This window comes from Amphiura filiformis, chromosome 10 (genome assembly GCF_039555335.1).
Source record: "Amphiura filiformis chromosome 10, Afil_fr2py, whole genome shotgun sequence".
NCBI lineage: Eukaryota > Metazoa > Echinodermata > Ophiuroidea > Amphilepidida > Amphiuridae > Amphiura > Amphiura filiformis.
In genome coordinates, this window is record NC_092637.1 from 34,403,360 (window position 1) to 34,421,625 (window position 18,266).

Below are 18,266 nucleotides of genomic sequence, written 5' to 3' on the forward strand. Positions count from 1 at the left end.
GGAACGATCGCAAATCGTAGTCTCCTACGAAGCCAGTTTGGTTACGCTCCTCCCACATGTGGAGAGAGCGTAACCAAACTGGCTGCGTAACTCTGAGGCCGCACTCGCCGTCCTAATCCAAATATTGCGATATATTTCGAGTGATTGAGGTGAAGTTTATGATGTTGTTTCTTTGCAAATTCCCAATGTTTTTCACGTCCAAATATATTGGGAACTTTCATTATGATTGCATATTATCATTTATTGGAAGAAAAAAAAAGACAAATCTGAAAATTTAAAAAGATCGTACACTAAGGTTTTAAGTGACTGAGTAGGTCTTGTTTAACAATAGCCACCGGCTGACTAGCGTTCTGCGTGTAACATTCTTAACATAAATCATATTTGCGCCGCCTAATGGGCGGTGCAACATCATTATATGACGTTATCTTGTCAATCAAGCCGTATAAACAGCTGGCAAAAACATTATTTGATCAATATTTGTATCTTTATGTTTCATTTCGCTTGGTATTGTTGCCTCGCACAGACCGAAGGAAGATAACTGAAGATAAATAAGGTAAGATCACTCCCTCTATTTTTTTGTCATTTTGATCGAACAAGTATAATGGTCTGCGAATGGAAACACTTGTTGTTATTTTTCAGTCTGAAAGGGCGGACCTGGTTAAGTGGTATGATCTCATAAGGGTGCAACAAATGTTTAAAAAGATCATTTTAAATGACTTTCAGCCTTTCTTGACCATAAAAAGTTAACTAATTCCAGTTTAAGTATAATGCTGACTCAAATCAGTTATAATGCAGCATGTACATTGCTAACCACGTGTTATCTACTGAAGATAGCAACATTAATCAGACAGGGCTCAAGTCTGTGCTTCTCAACCTTTCAGATGTTTTTAATTGAGTCAGAGGACACGTGTAAAAGTTGAAACAAATTTATCCAGATATATTGTCAAGTAGGCAACACCATATTTGGACCTTTTACTCATGAAACCAGCAGCCCTCTCACAGCATCCATTTTAAAGGCTATTTTGTTTGGAGTTTTCTTGATTAATCTTGCTAGTAAATAGTCAAAAATGCTTCAGGGATGTCTTCTTTAAATTCATCCATGATGCGTTGATGACTATACGCCTGAACAAAAACAAACTTGCATATCAGATTACTGCAACCGAACTCAGTCATGTCTCAGAGTCAGTAATATTAAAGGAGGTTTTTGTGATCCTCGCATCTTACTTTAGGACATTTTTAGTAGATATTCTCGAAAACAGCTTACTCACAAATTTTTAGATGATTCCGATTTTGCGTTTGCGACTTATGCATGAGTATGCGTGTTACACTGCTCCATAGGCCACTGTTGCAATTTCGATCTGGTATACCAGAACGAAATTCAAATTTGACGATATTTTTGCTAAACGAATTAATCTGCAAGTAATATTTTTTGTACTTAAGCATGATGTAGCCAGAGGTTTCCAGTGGTATAAAAAATCTCAACCTTTTTTCGAGAAAAGTGGGGGATGAGGTTGTGGATCACGAAATGCCCTTTTAAGCAGGTCCTAGGCTATAGCCTATTTGACAAAATCCCATTTGCGTAAAAATGGATACAAACTATTCTCCCAGATATTCTAATACAGGGTGAGTAAAAAAAAGTGCTGTAGAGAAAAGAATCCATTTTTATTTAAAAACCGGGTTGAACATTTTAAGTTTTAAAACATTTTATAGATAACATATCCATTAGTGATATTGTGTGAAAAAATGAAGGAATTAGCATTTTAAAGTTTTGTTTTTATGACACATTTTATAGCGATACCCAATTTTAATGTTTGTCCAAGAGACTTCTAAAATTTGAATGTCAGCTCACCTTGTGTAAGGTAGTTTTGGAACAACTGCCATTTTCTTAACCTCATTGGCATTGAAATAATATGGAACACCCAAAGTGTTATTGCCCTTGGTCTTGTGTAAGTAGAAGTAACATTATTTGTTGTTATTTTCATTTTTCCTTTACTTTATAGATGTTTATTCTCTATCAAAAACATATAAATTTGTTGTTGGGTTTTTCAAATGTCGAAATGAAATGCGCGTAAATTGAGGTGGAGTGAAAATATCCAGTAAGTTGGACATATTGGGGTTAAAAAAAACTGGAGTTGGAGTCGAGTGAGGTATGGAGGACTTAAAGTAATATTAGAATGTTTGTTTGAACAGAAAAAGAAATTAAAGTAGCGCAAAAATCAACCTTATTTAAGTTTAAGTCAGTTTCAGAGCTGGTGCCTTTATCGTGCACTGTGTGCTCTCATTCAAAATACATGGTACCTCGTGGACAAATAATGAAACTGGGTATCGCAGCAAAAGGACTCATAAAAATTAAACGGTAGTAGCGAGTCACTTTATTTTTTCACAGAAGGTGACTATTGACTGTGGCATTTATAAAAACGTTCAATAATGGGACAGTTCAACTTCGTTCTTACATAAATATCGATTCTTTGCTCTATTGCACTTTTTTTGACTCACCCTGTACTATCTGCGATGTCAAGGTCAGAAGAAAGATGATAAATAAATATAAATGCCATTAAATCCTATGGAATTCTACCTAATATTCTAACTCTTTGCTGTGTAACATGCTAACTAGACTATTTTATTTCTGAAACCTCTAAACTTACATATACACATCAAGCAAATAGCTTAATAGGTCGTACACCCGTGGGGCCCGACGCATAATTTGATAAATTTGAAAGCTTTGGAATCGAATTAATTGTTCTCCTTATACGATCCTATAGGGTCATGGGGGGTCTTTATGAGGGTCACGGTCAAATGACTGCTTGCCAGACAACACGTTCGAGTTCAGCATACCCAAATTAACAGAAACCAGCTGGTTCCCAACTTTTACCCAGATTTTCCTGTTGGAATGTTATTTTTTATAAAAATAGAACCAGACTGTTATAAATTTAGAAAACATGTTTCCAAATAGTTAAGGGTTCAAAAAATACCCTCCTCTAAAACTACAAAACATTTCTTTGCGTTAAACTTGACATACATTTCGTTGATTTGAAAAATTTAAAACCCCATGAATAAATGAATCATTTCTCCCTACTCTCCCAAAGCTCCGTCATTAAAAAGTCGTTTTGTTTTGGCCAAAAATAATCACATTTTCCAAAAATGATGCTTTCAGAAAAAGTTGCACTTTTCCACATGGCTTGGACAAAAACATTCTTTTGATTGATTTAATGGAACATTATTTTGATTGATTTAATGGCGTTTTTGTTTTCTTTATTTTGTATGTATAAGGTAACTCAGCCACCCATGCAATCATATTGCAGTTTAAAACAATGATTCATTGACATGTACGGGTTGTTTCTGGAATATTTTATTGAGCCGGTGTTTTTAAAATGGTGACAAGTTACAATTTACAGTTACTAAACATTTCTTTGTATTTCCTTGCATTTATTTTGTAGATTTGAAAAATTTTAAAACCTGTGAATAGAGACATCTTTTTTCCTACCCTATCAATGTTACCCCTTTTCAAAATGCTTTTGTTTTGAATATTAACATTTGTCAAAAATGATGCTTTAAAAAAGCTGCATTTTTCAACATCCTATACATGTAATGTACAATACATCCTCGATATCAATGTTATGATTGACTTAATTGTTTTGTTTTCCATCACCACTCTGTCTCTGATCCCTTAGTCACTAGTGCAACCATCATTTAGTGCAAAATAATGATTCGTTGAAGATAATTTTGGCATAAATGGGGATCTTGAAAATTACAAGGGACCGTTTACAAACACTTGTTGGGGGCCTGATGCAGAAAGGGTGAGCCCTGAAAATGTTTGCACCTCCTAAGGGGCAAGGACCCTGAAAAATGACCACAAATTTTCCCTGGGAAATTGAATTTATATGCTTTTTTATGGGGTTGATCCATAATGTCAAAAAAAAGGAGCTGAATTTTCTGTAAAGGAGGGCCCTGAAAAATGTTCGCGATGATTATTTTACATTAGCCCCCCTAATAAGTGTTTGTGAACGGTCCCCAAACGTAAAAGAAGCCCCAAAGTTGAAACATATTCTTTGGGGCTTTATTCTGTTTACCAACAAATTAAAAATTTAGATCTCTTTACAAATTCTTTTACAAATTTCATAGCTAGTGAAGGAGACCATCCAAATCAAGAACTAAATCGCGATCAAGTAAAATATTTCCATCCTTATACAACGCCCTCATTTGATCAAAAGTCACCAATGGTTTACAAAAGGGCACGTCCAACATCACGGAAATTGGAGCAACTTTGACTTTTGATACATAAAAATCAAGCAAAGTGTCACACTTCGAACATTCCAGGTTAGCTGTATTCATTGTGCTGACAGTCAGTTAAACTTTTGGAAATTGCATGAACTTACGTTTGAGTCCTTTCATAGAATTATGGCCCAACTATATAGTTGACAACGTCTGGTGTCTGCTAACAAATTATTATAACGTTCCTTTTTGGAAAGAAGTCATATCAGATTATGGTTAATGGGGTGATCATTACCATCTATATTAAATAAGAATGAAGAAGCTGAGTACTTTCAGTAGGAGAAAAAATATCAAAACAAAAGAATTGATTAGAATTCAAAAATAGAGCTTTCCATAAATGGGACCAAGTTTGAATAATGATAAAGACACAAAGAATTCTTGCAATGTTTTTAGTAGATAGTGTTCTCCGATGGCTTGTTAGAAATATGTTTCTTTTCTTTTCTTTTACTTTTAGAGACAAGGATTGATCTGACTTGGAGGAATCAGAAGGCAAATTCGAAAATGTACAAGGCACGAGTTTTAGTCTTGTTACTACTTGTAGCAGCTGATGCTTCTGTAATGGCTAAGAAAGAAGGACAAGGAGAAGGACAAGGGCAAGGACAAGGACAAGGACAAGGGCAAGGACAAGCACAAGGACATGGACATGGACACGGACACGGACATGGACATGGACACGGACGTGGACATGGATCTGGGTCTAGTTCTGAACCTAGTTCTAGTTCTAGTTCTAGTTCTGAAGAAAATAATTGCGATCCTAACCCGTGTCAAAATGGAGGTACTTGTACAGATGAAAACACTTCTTACACCTGTACATGTGCGGTGGGCTTCACTGGAGTCAACTGTGAAACACGTAAGTTTAATATTAAGCTTTATTTCACTAAACACAAATTGGATAAAGGCTCAAAGAACAATGATTTGTAAACTAATGCGATTCTAATGAGGTGGTTGCCGATCGCATAAATACATGAGTATATAGTTCAAAAGCGACTTGCAGGTTATTAAATGATTGTGATTTTAATAAAATATCAACATTGGTATCCGGTATCCGGTATATTTGTCGCTGGATACAGACTGCATTTGCATATCACTAAGCCAACTAGCTATTTGCTGTTAGAAGTTTGATAGTAGTCCTTGATATTGCTGAATAGAATAAATCAATAGCTAATTCTTTTAGCTAAAGACAAATTAGATAAAGGCCCAAAGAACGACGATTTGCAGGCGGCGAACGGCATGATGGGCGGAGAGAGACGACATAACCGCTCAGCCGCATGGCATTTTTATACTCTCGGTTAGTTTTGTGGGGTTAATTATCGAACCCCAACGGTTTTAGCTTGTATTAATATTATTTATTAACATAGGCCTACTTGTTTGTGATATTTTAAGCGTTTTAAAATGTTCAAAATAATCGCATTCAAATAATACGGTTGACAACAGAAATGTACTGAAATTAGAGAATGCACGGCGTTTCACCACCTTGTTAAATTGACTAAAAAATCAACACTGCGGAAAGACATTTTAACGCGGGAGTACAGATGGGGTCAATAGGTTACATAGCACTAATAGGCCTGGGCGATACATGGAATTACGACGCGTAACTATTTGTTTGCATGACATCTGAAAAGACTGCATTAAAATCGCTGAAATTGATCAAGCTATATAGCCAAAAAGTATTTTTTTTAGAGTTTGGTGCATCAAAATGGTATATTTTTTCTCATTATATGACATTTTTGTTGTAATAGTACAAAAATTCATACGGACGGCTTCAGTTTTTAGTGAATATTCGCCCTACCATATTATAACTTTCAGCTTCGAGGGCGCACTGTCATTTTAAGGTGTTTACGGTTCAGTGCGTTAAAACATGAAAAGTCTCAGTCTCAAGTTATAAGCAAAAAGGTCAAATGTCAAGGTTAGACCCCCGGGGTTAGACCTCTACAGGGGCCAAATTTGAAAACTTGCTCCGATTGTTGTCAAAATGGTATCAAATTCTTCCTCTTAGCATACTAGTCAATAATAGGATAGGTGTTATATAATGTAGGAAGTTTGCTTCACAGGCAAATAGGTCAAGACCATAAAGCTCCATATCAAACGTGTACATAGACCTTTTGACTGACCAATTTGTGGGTGTAACCTTGGGAAGCAAACTTTCTACATCTGTGAATCTTATTATGAATTATTATGACGAGAGGAAGAATTTGAGACCATTTTGACAAAAATCGGAGCAAGTTTTCAAATTTGGCCCCTTTAGAGGTCTAACCTTGACATTTGACCGTTTTGCTTGAGAACCATACTTCACAGATAGGTCAAACTATACTTTTTCTGAATCCTTGTGACCAGAGAAACACTTTGGCATGGTTTATAACTCAATTTGAGCAACTTTGAATTTTTCCCTGTATTAATAGTGTCCATTCACATATGAGAAAATTCCACCCGAAATTAGCCACTTTCCCATTGAAACCTGTGTAATACATAATTAGTGGTACAATTATGCAAGTGAAGTTGTCAAACTCTATGGTTTTTAAGTTTGAATATAGAGGAGCACATGGTCGACGGAAGAAGGAGGTCAGCAAATTTCACTCACATTAGGTCTGTGGCATTCCTATGATAAACTCATTCTCCCAAAGCTAAATTAAAAAATATGCATATTTCACTACTTTGTCCGGCCATGGAAGAAAGAGATAAGAAGGAACCACAACGAACGCATTCACTTTGTCCACTCCCTTTACCGACATTTAATTGACATTGTTATTCATGAGGATTTACTTTGATCAATACCCCGCGTTAAATAGGTGATTGGTATTGTACTCCATGTATTTACATGTCTTCTGGAGCGTGTCTGAAGGATGATTTGAACTAATGACCTTCCGTGCAAGCACTCTATAGGATTTTCTCTGGTGACGTGATCATCAGTCATTGATGGCCTACATCTTTTTCTTCCATTTCGCCCAATTTTCCCGAACTTTGATGACTTTTTTCTCAGGGTTGGCAGTCTTTGGCACTGAAACGAGTTAGCTAGTTACGATTATACACATATAAACTATTAAATTAAACAGGTTTCATGTACCGGACTCAACCGGAACATTGTACATTATTTAAGAACATTTTGCATCTATTTTTCATCGAAAAGTCACCAAAATCTTACCTTATTTGCTAAAGATGAAACTCAGCAAAAAACGGCCGATTTTGATGACCTTTTCGATGTTTTAAAGGACATTTTCTACACAACACGATCAAGAAAACAGTTTGACTGTAGATCCCAAAACAAAGCTACTATTCATGTTCAGAGCATCAGTGAAATTCCATAATCTTACTTCTGGGTAGCGTTTGTTTGTTCTTGGATGGGTTTGTTATAGTTTTTTCCAGTAATGATTTCGCCAAGCATCGATCGCGGTAAATGGATCATACATGAAAGTAAGTACCATTGATAGCTTTTCTTTTCATGCGTCAAAAGATAAGCGGATTAAAACTTGGCCGATCGAAGTCGTTGTGGTTCCTTCTCATCTCTTTCTTCCATGGTCCGGCTTACAAATACACGTTTCTTAACATATAGGTCTGTCATTCCTTTCTTCTTCCAGATTTCATACTAATATTATAAGATGAGATTGTCAATAGAGTTATCTCGATAATATCTGAAATATGAAATATCATTGTTTCTAATTTTGGGAAAAAAAGTGTGATGCATTTTCCCAAAAACGTTTAGTGTAGGGAAACCGGGGGTAAAGTGGACCGAATTTTTTTGTTTAGTCAGAACAGGATTGCAAAACACGGGGAGGCAAAAGATTCAAGTGACATTCTTACATTATGACTGCAACTTAACAAAATGACATTTATAAGTTTCCCCAAAGAATGTACTTTAGATCAAATAGAGTGTGATATAGGTTACAAACAGTGATAACGTGTAGCTATGTGTTTTATGAGTATGTGTAAAATGAGTTTGTTTCCAAAAGGGATTACAAAACACTGGAAGGTAAAAGATTTAGGTGATATTCTTACATTACGACAGCAACTAACAAATAACATTGACACATTTTTCGGGACGGAGGAAAATGAACCGTGGAGAGGGGCATTACAGTAATGCACCCGCTTCAGGTATGTCTTAATTGCCAACACCACCTAGGGTACATCATTATGCTATGGTCAAAACCATAGTTCTGATTGAGGTCTGTTCCCGGCGTTCCACTTTTTTCCGCATCCACTTTGGACTATTGTCCACTTTGCCGCATCCAATTTGCCCCGACCACTTGAGATTATCTTTTATGTACGTTAATCTATGCTAGTCCTATGAAAAACAGACATATTTTTTGTAAAAACACATACCTGATTCACTCGAACGCCCAATATTACAAACAGCATGGATCCGTACCTTGTTCTAAATACATGAGTTTGGAGATTGAGGGCAGTATATACATATTTTTTTGGGGTTTTTGCCTTGTGTTTCCCTACTGTAATAACATAGGTACAGCAAAACTTTGCTTGCGGTAGAGATTTTTAATATTCTTTGATTATGATAAGGCGTTTTACATCAAATTGGTAAAAGTGTCAAATTAGGCTGATATACATTAAGCAACTTCGGAATAGCATGAATGTGTAAGCCCAAGGCTGTCAGAAATAATAATAAGCGCTTCGATTGAACTTAAAATGCATTAACTCGATCAAAAGTCAAAGATTTTGGGTTACGTTGTTCTGCCATATCATATCAGAAGCGTGCGGCCCACAGGACTGATTACTTAACCATCTGATGAATCAGCCAGTCATCAATCAGAAGGCACAACTTAAATCATATGTACTTGCTGTGTGTTTACTTAACTTCATTCTGACAATTGCTCAGTAATTGATGAAAACTTTTTTTTGGGAAAATGAGGTAGTAATTATTATAATTACTATTATTATTATTTGCTTATTTTGCCAATGATTTTAATTTCTCTTATTTGTTTGTTTGTTTTCATTCCTCAGCTGGTACCTGTTCTCCACTCTGCGAGAATGGAGAAATATGTATACTGAATGTTAATGTGTACACATGTGTTAGTAAGTGTACACCCCACCCATATTGCATACACCCACGCACACGCATGTATAAGTAGTTCATCCTTGATCACAACGGTTTAATGCTCTTTGGGCACAAACTATTTGTGTGGCACCATGGAGTGTGCTTTTCTGTGACTTATAGACCCCAAGCCTTGGGCTAAGGCTACTCTTGCTTTAAGCAATGCGGAATGTTAAGTCACAATATTTATTATTCAATGTCTGTCATCGACCTGACAACAGACACGCCCACGCTAAAAAAATGATACTTTAAGGTATTGTTTTGTTAGTTTCTGTATAGCACATCTTACATACACATGTGTTGTGATCAAAAAGGTAACAATATTTATTTTGACATCTGACCCATCTGTCATCAGAGCCCAACGCCTCACTACGCCAAAAAGAAGACCCACGTTAAGAGTGCTATTATTTGACCTGTCTGTCTATAATGTGTGTGTTAAAGAAAGTAGACAAAGTATTATAGGACTTGAATTAATAATTCTTGATGCTTCTGGGGAGATGTCACAAGACAATTCTCAAAATAAAATAAGTTTATATTAATCTGCGATGTTATAAGGCCCGCCGTTTACGAGCTGATCAAAGTATAGTTTTTTTCTTCTTATTTTCATGATTTACGTGGTCAGAGGTGTCAAATTTGTTTTAGTGCTCAACATTTCTGGAAGCACCCAATACTCTTTAATTTTGTGCCTATTTTTGCATTTTTCTCAAAAATTATAGTACATTGGTGACAAGTAAGACTACAACTACTGCACTGTAAATTTTATTTCAGCACATACAGCAGTTGTGGAGTTACAGTCAAAAATTAGGGAAAACCAATATTTGATCAATAAATCAATAACTACTTGCCTTGAGTTGCTGAATTGTCAGTGCAGTAGTTGTAGTCCTTGCCCATATAATATACATATCTTACTTGTCACCAATGCGCTATCATTTTTGAGAAAAATGAAAAAAAAAGCACACAAGTGGCCAGGGGTGTAGTACCCCCTTAAGAACAAATTATTTTATGTGGCACCATGGAATGTACACTCTTATTGTCTTCTCATAAACATCCTTAACCAATCTTAAATAATCTTAAAAACACGCTGGTTATGTGGTTCTCTTTCAATAATCTTTCAACAAAACCCTCATACTTTTCCACTTTTTGCAACTTCACGCAATTGTTGCGTTAACTTTGAACCAACAAATGATTTCAATGCTTTAAACAACTGCATGCTTAACACTTTTAACCTCTAGTTGCCTACAATCAAAAAATGTTCTTTGTTCATGTTGGCAGTGCCTTTATTTAAGCTATGGTAAAAGTTCCTCGCAATACTCTCGTAAGAGCTAATTGTAGGTTTTGGTTTTGGTCACAATAGTTCATATTTTCCTAGCTAAGCTCCTGCAGGATGTTTTTTCCGAACCAATGCTTTTATATGTACCCTTTGTTACAAACCGAATCTTTGAAGAAAGCAATTGCGATTTTAATTTCAGTTTCATATGTAGTCACCTGATCAAAGTAGGCAAAAAGAAGTAGATGTAGTAGCCCAATATTCACGAGTAGAGTAATTGAGCCAGACCCATCGACATTTGAAAGCGTGGTAGATGTTCAAATAATATCCAAATAAAAATTAATTTATCTATGGCCGTGTCCAGGACAGGAATATATATATATTTTGGTGCTTGTTTTGCCAATGATTTATCTTAATAGAGGCCGTCAGCGTGACGTCATATGCCGCCATCTTGTGGGTACACGCTGCGACGGTCGTTCGATCTCCATGCGTGAACAATAAAATCACCGCATCGACGCGTGATAACAACTGCGTGGCAAGCTGCGCCCTACGCGTAGTGTCCGATTCATAAACGCGCTTATCGTTTGTACCCACAAGATGGCGAAAGGCTGACGGCCTCTATTGTTTTCGTTCCTCAGCTGATCCCTGTTCTTCATACCCCTGCTTTAATGGAGGAACATGTACACCGGGTGACCAGGGCCAGGGATTCACATGTGACTGCGCAGTAGGATCCATTGGACCAACCTGCAGTCAAGGTATGTAAACCACAGTGGCGGCGCCAGGAATTTTTTTTCGGGGGGTGGGGGGCAGGGGGTGGGAAGGTGGTGGGGGGGGGGCAAATTGGATTTTAGGGGGGAAATAGGCAAATATACATGATTTGGGGGTTTTGCCTCAAAAGTGGGGGGCAAATTCATACACCTACGCGCACACATTCAAATTTTAGTTAATCATTTTAGCATTTAATGGTCTATTCCAGAAAAGTAAGTGCAGAATGGAAAAGAAGTATGGAGATCTAAGGTGGTGATAGATGAATGTACTTTAGATCAAATGAAAACATAACGTGCAGCTATGTGTGTTATGAATATGTATAAAATGAGTTTGTCATACTGCAGTTACTGTCCGTTTTCCTATGCACAATACACAGTGCTCTTACCATTGACGCGTGACCTCTACAAATAGCCTACGTTAAAAGTATGGGGATTTGCCTAGTTAACGTCGCTGTGTGAAAAATAACCGGCCAATATTAAAAGTACTCTTCTTTTAAGAAGAGTTCTAGAAAATATAGTTTTGTAACATGTCCTAAATTTTTAGCTAATTTAGAAGTTGGGAAATATGCGTACTTTGGTGTTTTAGTGTATGTTATAGGTAATAGTACATTGCCTAGTTAACGTCGCTGTGTAAAAAATAACCGGCCAATATTATAAGTACTCTTCTAAAATTCTAGTAAATATAGTTTTGTAACATGTCTTAAATTTTTAGCTAATTTAGATGTTTGGAAATATGCGTACTTTGGTGTTTTAGGAAGGATATGTAAACGACAGATAACACCAAAAATTTGAAGAAATTATTTCCAAACCGTGTTAAGTCTGCAAACCACCATGATTCTCATTTTCAAGAACGCTGGTTAACAATAAGCACGTATTGTCTCATTTCGTATACAAAGACCACACAGAATTGTTCTCTAGCGCTCGCTTTATAATCGTTCACCCAACTGAAACTATAATCCCAGCGCATTGCTCCATTGTACGTGTAAAGCAGAAACATATGTTGTGTGTATTTAACCAGAGAAGATATGATTTAATCAGTTGAGGTGTTTTCAATGAGTGTTATCTTGGTTTAATAGCTTTTAATGGGGTTTAAGTCCTGCAAAGGTCGAGGTGAATTCTACTGTAGACATGACTGCATCATGTTTCCAAAAGGGATTACAAAACACTGGAAGGTAAAATATTTAGGTGATATTCTTATATTAAGACTGCAACTAACAAATAACAAAGTTTCTCTAAAACACAATATTCTTAAATGGTGTGAACTTGACGAAGTCGTCCCGCTGTGCCCCAGAGTTTCGGGCCGGAGTAAAGTGAACCGTGGAGAGGGGCATTACAGAAATGCACCCCTTCAGGTATGTCTTAATTGCCAACACCACCTTGGGCCTGCCTCCTGGTACATCATTATGCTATGGTCGGACACATGTGTATTGCACAGTTCTGATTGAGGTCTGTCTCCGGCGTTCCACTTTCCCGCACCCACTTTGACTATTGTCCACTTTAATTGCCGCATCCAATTTGCCCCGACCACGTGAGTTGCTCCAGACATGCATCACTGTTATATACGCTAATCTATGCTAGTCCTGTTACCATGCATAGAGTAGTAAGCACATCTGTTATGTATGTAGTAGATAAAGGGTGAGAAACAGACCATTATCAGAAATAATGGGCGTGTTGTTCATGACTGGTGAGATGTTAGTTGGTTTGAGGTTAAGACCCCGACAGGGGTCGAAACCTCAAACCAACTAACATTGAGCCAGTCATATGAACAACACGCCCATTATTTCTGGTAATGGTCTGTTTTGAACCGTTTATCTTACATAATACGGCGAGCAAAATTAAATTGTATGCATCAAAATTAAATTGTTTGCATCAAAATATGTATATATAATTGTTTAAAAATAGGTTAAATGCCAAACTTTAGTTTCTTGAATTAAAAACACTACCACCTCAGAAGCCAGCATTATCAAATCAATAACAGTTATTGAGCATAACGAAGTAATAATTATTCATAAATAAAAACTAACTGTCTTTATCCTTACCCAACCCAAAAAACGCTCAACGGAGCATGCAAATTAGCTACTAGGTAAGAACCCCGGGATACTACCCGACCAGGGAGCTTCGCAACTACTCTGCGGTACTCATTACAAGTCAAGAGGCTGGGGGTGCAAAGCCTTACTGTGACCTACCCATGAAAGGGGGGGGTACCAATGAAAACTGCGTTAATGGGTTCTTTCTTTCTTTGGGTTTTAATGGCGCCTTCAGCTACTATGGCTATTTGCGCCCGTTACGTTAATGAGTTTTTCAAATATGTGCTTAATCACATTTTTCTAAGATATAAATTTCATGGTGTTGAAACCGATCGTAGTCAATTTTTGTCATCTGCATTATTCATTAATCATTTGAATAACAATGGTCACGGGGTGAATATACTCCAGCGGATTAACTATGCAAGTGAATAACCTGTACCAAACCACTTCAAATACAGATCAATGTTGTATTGATTTGATAATGCTGGCGTCTCAGGTGTTAGTGTTTTTAACTCAAGAAACTAAATGTTGGCATTAAATTTCTTTTTAAACTATTATATCTACATATTTTGATACAAACAATTAAATTTTGCTCACGATATATGTAAGATAAATGGTTCGAAACAGACCATTACCAGAAATAATGGGCGTGTTGTTCATGACAGGAAAAGCACAGTGGTTCGGCAGATAATAGGCTCGTAGTTATTTCTATAAAGTATTGGTTTAAACATATGAAAAAAAAAGACATTTTCTGTAAAAAGCACATACCTGATTCACTCGAACGCCCAATATCAATCAAGAGTTTGGAAATTGAGGGCAGTATTATACATAACTTTATGGGGGTTTCGTTTTGCCCTGTGTAATCATTCTTACTTGCGGTGTGTTTTGACTCGACTCTGGTTATTGCTCAGTCATTGAAGAATACATATGGGACAGTTTATGAAAGTGAGGTAGTTTTTGTTGCTTATTTTGCCAATGATTTTAATTCCCCTTATTTGTTGTTTGTTTTCATTCCTCAGCTGATCCCTGTTCTCCCCCCTGCGAGAATGGAGAAATATGTATGACTGATTATGGAAACATATGTATGGGTAAGTATGTACAAGCACACGGTAGACTGTAAAATCGCACCAGCCAAATTTGCACGCTACAGAGCCTGAAAAAAAAATCCCGCGAACCACAAATTGACACACGTAATCGCGCTGCCATGGGGTGCTAACGGGTGCTAACTTTTCTCTCTCTGCATTACGATCCTGGCGAAATGCTAGAAAACAGTTTCTACCCAAACATATGTATGGGTAAGTATGTACAAGCACACGGTAGACTGTAAAATCGCACCAGCCAAATTTGCACGCTACAGAGCCTGAAAAAAAATCCCGCGAATCACAAATTGACACACGTATGGGCGCTGCCATGGGGTGCTAACGGGTGCTAACTTTTCTCTCTCTGCATTACGATCCTGGCGAAATGCTAGAAAACGTATATGTCTAAGTAATGCATGTTCAGTGCAAGCCCCCAGAAGGGGCACTTTAATTTGAAATGGATATAGGTGTAGGGCTGGCACTTTCGCACTAAGGGTCATTCGGTGAGAGCATGATTTTTGGCATTCGGTGAGAGCAAAGTGTAAAAATTATGGGGTCATTGGGTGAGAACATGATCTTTTTTAAATGGAATCTTTGGGTGAGAGCCAAAATAGCGCAACAGAAACCTCGAAAATCGAATTTCTAGTTCTAAATGGCTTCAAATATCTTTGTTTTTTTCAAAATAAGTGACAAAATCAGTGATAAATGAAAGTTGCTGTTAAAATCGAACAAGTAAGGTTCTTTGGGTGACAGATCAAATGAAAAAATAGGGGTCTTCGGGTGACAGAACATGTGTTCGTAAAAAAATATGGGTTTTTTGGGTGACAGCGACGCTGAAAAAGGGGGTCTTAACAGCCCTACATACGCGTCACCTCCAAAGTTGGAGTGCCCTCGGGTGCAAGCCTAGTTTCCACACTCGGTACAATAGGGCTACAGCCTACATATTATTCGACGGTGAACAGTACTTGTTTTATGTTCAGGATGTCACAAATATTACTCCTGGTGAATTTCAGCTCAATCGGAGCTTGTTTGTAGATTTTTACCTTTGACCTTGAACTTTGGCCTATGGGGTCCAGACTATCATAGACTATCTAAAGTTCATATGCATGAGTCACATGATCATTGCATGTAATTTGTGAAAGGAGTGGCATTTTTTGCGAAATCAACAATTTTGACTATAAGGTCAACGGTCACCGCCAGGTCAAAGTAAAATGGAAGGTTTGGTTTAGCCCAGTGGTAATTTGGGTCAGGTATGGTTGAAATCTGTCAATCCCTAGTGGAGCAAGAGCATTTTGAAATATTTTGAAATTGGTTGCCAGAAAGAAAGAATTGTAGCAAAACAGAACAAGCCGACGTTAGACGTCGGCTTGTAAAAAGAATAGTTTGCATCTGATGTCCTGTCAACTAGACCAAAACTGCTGTACTGCGCAGGTCAGCAAGCAATCGCGTCGCGCCTTTGCCCTGCCGTCAGACGCAAACTAGTCTTTTTTGATTCGGTCTTCAATTATATCTACTGTTTTTTGTGATGTCGTTATACAATAATTACTGTAACAGGAAATGAAATTCTTGATGTTTTATGTGTCTTTTCATTATAGCTCCGGTTAAATGAAGATATGAACAAGAAGTAGTCGGATCGTACATCAGCTACCAAAACGCCATCGTCTGATAACAAAAAATAAGCAGCAATTATCATATCATACAAAGATACTAACCTTCTTTCCACGTTATAACAAAGCCTATCACATTTTACGACTACAATTTTCAAAAAGAAGCCCACTTAAAGACTCTGGTATGAACGTTTCGACAGTATTTTAGTGGGACATGAGAGCACATCAGACATCGCATTGAATTCTGAAAACGAGAAATGTCCTTCTGATATCAAGTAATTTAGATTTTTCTGAAATTCGCTATATAATAAAAATTGCATATTATTAAAATTTGAAATTGAAAAAAAAATTATATTTAACAGTCCTTGAAGTAAACTTTCTTATAGTCTATGTAGCTGGGATAAAAAGCCAACGATCAATTGAAATATTGACCTTTTATATAAATATTAGACGTTAGACAACTGCTTAGTTACTGACATGTGTTTAGAGTAGAGTATTGAAGTAATCCTGTGTGCAATTTGTGTTCATTTTTATGGAGAGGATTTTAAGATATGACCTTTACATGAGTAAAAAATAATAAACAAACAAATAAATAAATAAATAAATAAATAAATAAATAAATAAATAAATAAATAAATAAATAAATAAATAAATAAATAAAAAATAAATAAATAAATAAATAAAAAAATAAATAAAAAAAAAAAAAATAAAAAAAATAAAAAAATAAATTAATTAAAAAACAATATAAAAAAAAAGTTATGTTTGTACATAGGGGAGGGGGTGATGTGCAATAATCATGAGCCCGGGGGTAAATCAAATCGGCATCACAGGAACAATGCGTTACGTCATCTATTGTTTATCCTTCGATATCCATGATTTATTCTTGCAAATTAGCATCGAACCTCCAGCCAATGTTCCTTGCCAGTGCTAGCCACGAAACAAGGTCACAACTGTAGCCACCCCCTAAATGGTCGCCATTTCAGTGCATATTTATAAAAGCGCATTTATATATATAACCGTAAATGCGTGCGTGTTTTTTTATTACGGATAAAAAATATTAGGATGTGGTTACCCCCTCCCCCCATCGTAGTTCTACGGTTAAATAACACATACTATTTTATTTGCATGACCTTCTTTAGTGGTATTGTTGAAAGCTTAACTTGAATTGTATTAGTATTTGAAATGGCAATTAAAAGTCCAATGTCTCTGGAACAAATGGTATTGTGAAGTGTGTTTAAGTTAATAAGCAACTTATAATATCAATTAATCAAACATTTTAGAACATGAATTAAGACTTAAGGACCAAGGAAAGTTATAGCGCCTATAAAAGGGGAAGATTTGCAGGCTTTTATATTTCCATTGCTATCTGCATGACCTTACCGATTATCACTGGGAGGGTATGATTTTTTTCAACAATTGATTTCATGGATTTGCTTCAGAGCGATTCCTCTTCCAAATCGTAGTAGGTCACACTTCCAAAAATTCAATTTTAATATCTTAATATACCTCCGAAATACGTACATTTTCGACTGATCTTGCATGTTTCACTTTTTTTTTCAAACTGTCCGGGTGCCATTGATTTTTTCATTATTACCAAAAAATCAACTTTGTAAGATATCCTCACATACAGGGTGTCCCAGAAAAAATTACCGAGTAAATAAAATTGAACGTAAGTCGAGAAATAGATTTAGATTTTATGATTTTGATTTTATTAACCTGTCGCGGCAAAACGGCCGAATTGCAAAGAAACAAATATTATGAAAGAAACTAATTAAAGAAAAATTATAAAGAAAAAATAAAAGAAAAAAAGTCAACTTGGCATGGAAAACAACAGAGAAATGCAAAAGGGCACAGTGGGAAGCTACCAGCACGCAAGCAACTACTGCTTATTCAGCAGATTAATATAGTAGGGAATCAGGCTTTCAGCAAATCTGCTTGTGCGCGCACGCAATTTGGAGATATGGGCTACATTTCTCAGCTGTCTTCCATGGACTTCACTTCTACTAGGAGGGAACAACATGTTGGTACGCTCTGATTAAGCAAGCGATTGCGCGAACTTAAGCGAGTGTTGTTGCAACTGCATTATCATACGAAATATAAATAGCACCCAAAATGATTCTGCATGCCCTTTTTTGAAAACGCTCAAGTGTACTTGATTGTTTAACAGTGAGGCGTTTGATAGCACACTTGCGCATGTGATCTCCAT

The 18,266-nt window shown here is 36.6% G+C and overlaps 1 protein-coding gene across 2 annotated transcripts in view; it reads left to right on the forward strand.

Moving 5' to 3' along the window:
- The first annotated feature begins 433 nt into the window (after positions 1–433).
- Positions 434–18,266, forward strand: part of LOC140162779 (EGF-like repeat and discoidin I-like domain-containing protein 3) — a 48,657-nt gene continuing 30,824 nt past the window's right edge. The window contains exons 1-6 of one of the 2 annotated variants that reach the window (XM_072186078.1): positions 434–553; positions 4,727–5,122; positions 9,223–9,294; positions 11,219–11,335; positions 14,394–14,462; positions 16,049–16,666. In XM_072186078.1, the coding sequence (XP_072042179.1) occupies positions 4,774–5,122; positions 9,223–9,294; positions 11,219–11,335; positions 14,394–14,462; positions 16,049–16,062 (621 nt within the window). In that variant the 5' untranslated portion in view covers positions 434–553; positions 4,727–4,773 and the 3' untranslated portion in view covers positions 16,063–16,666. Of the gene's footprint in view, positions 554–4,726; positions 5,123–9,222; positions 9,295–11,218; positions 11,336–14,393; positions 14,463–16,048; positions 16,667–18,266 lie in introns of those variants that run through there. The other variant, XM_072186079.1, reaches the window with a different exon arrangement.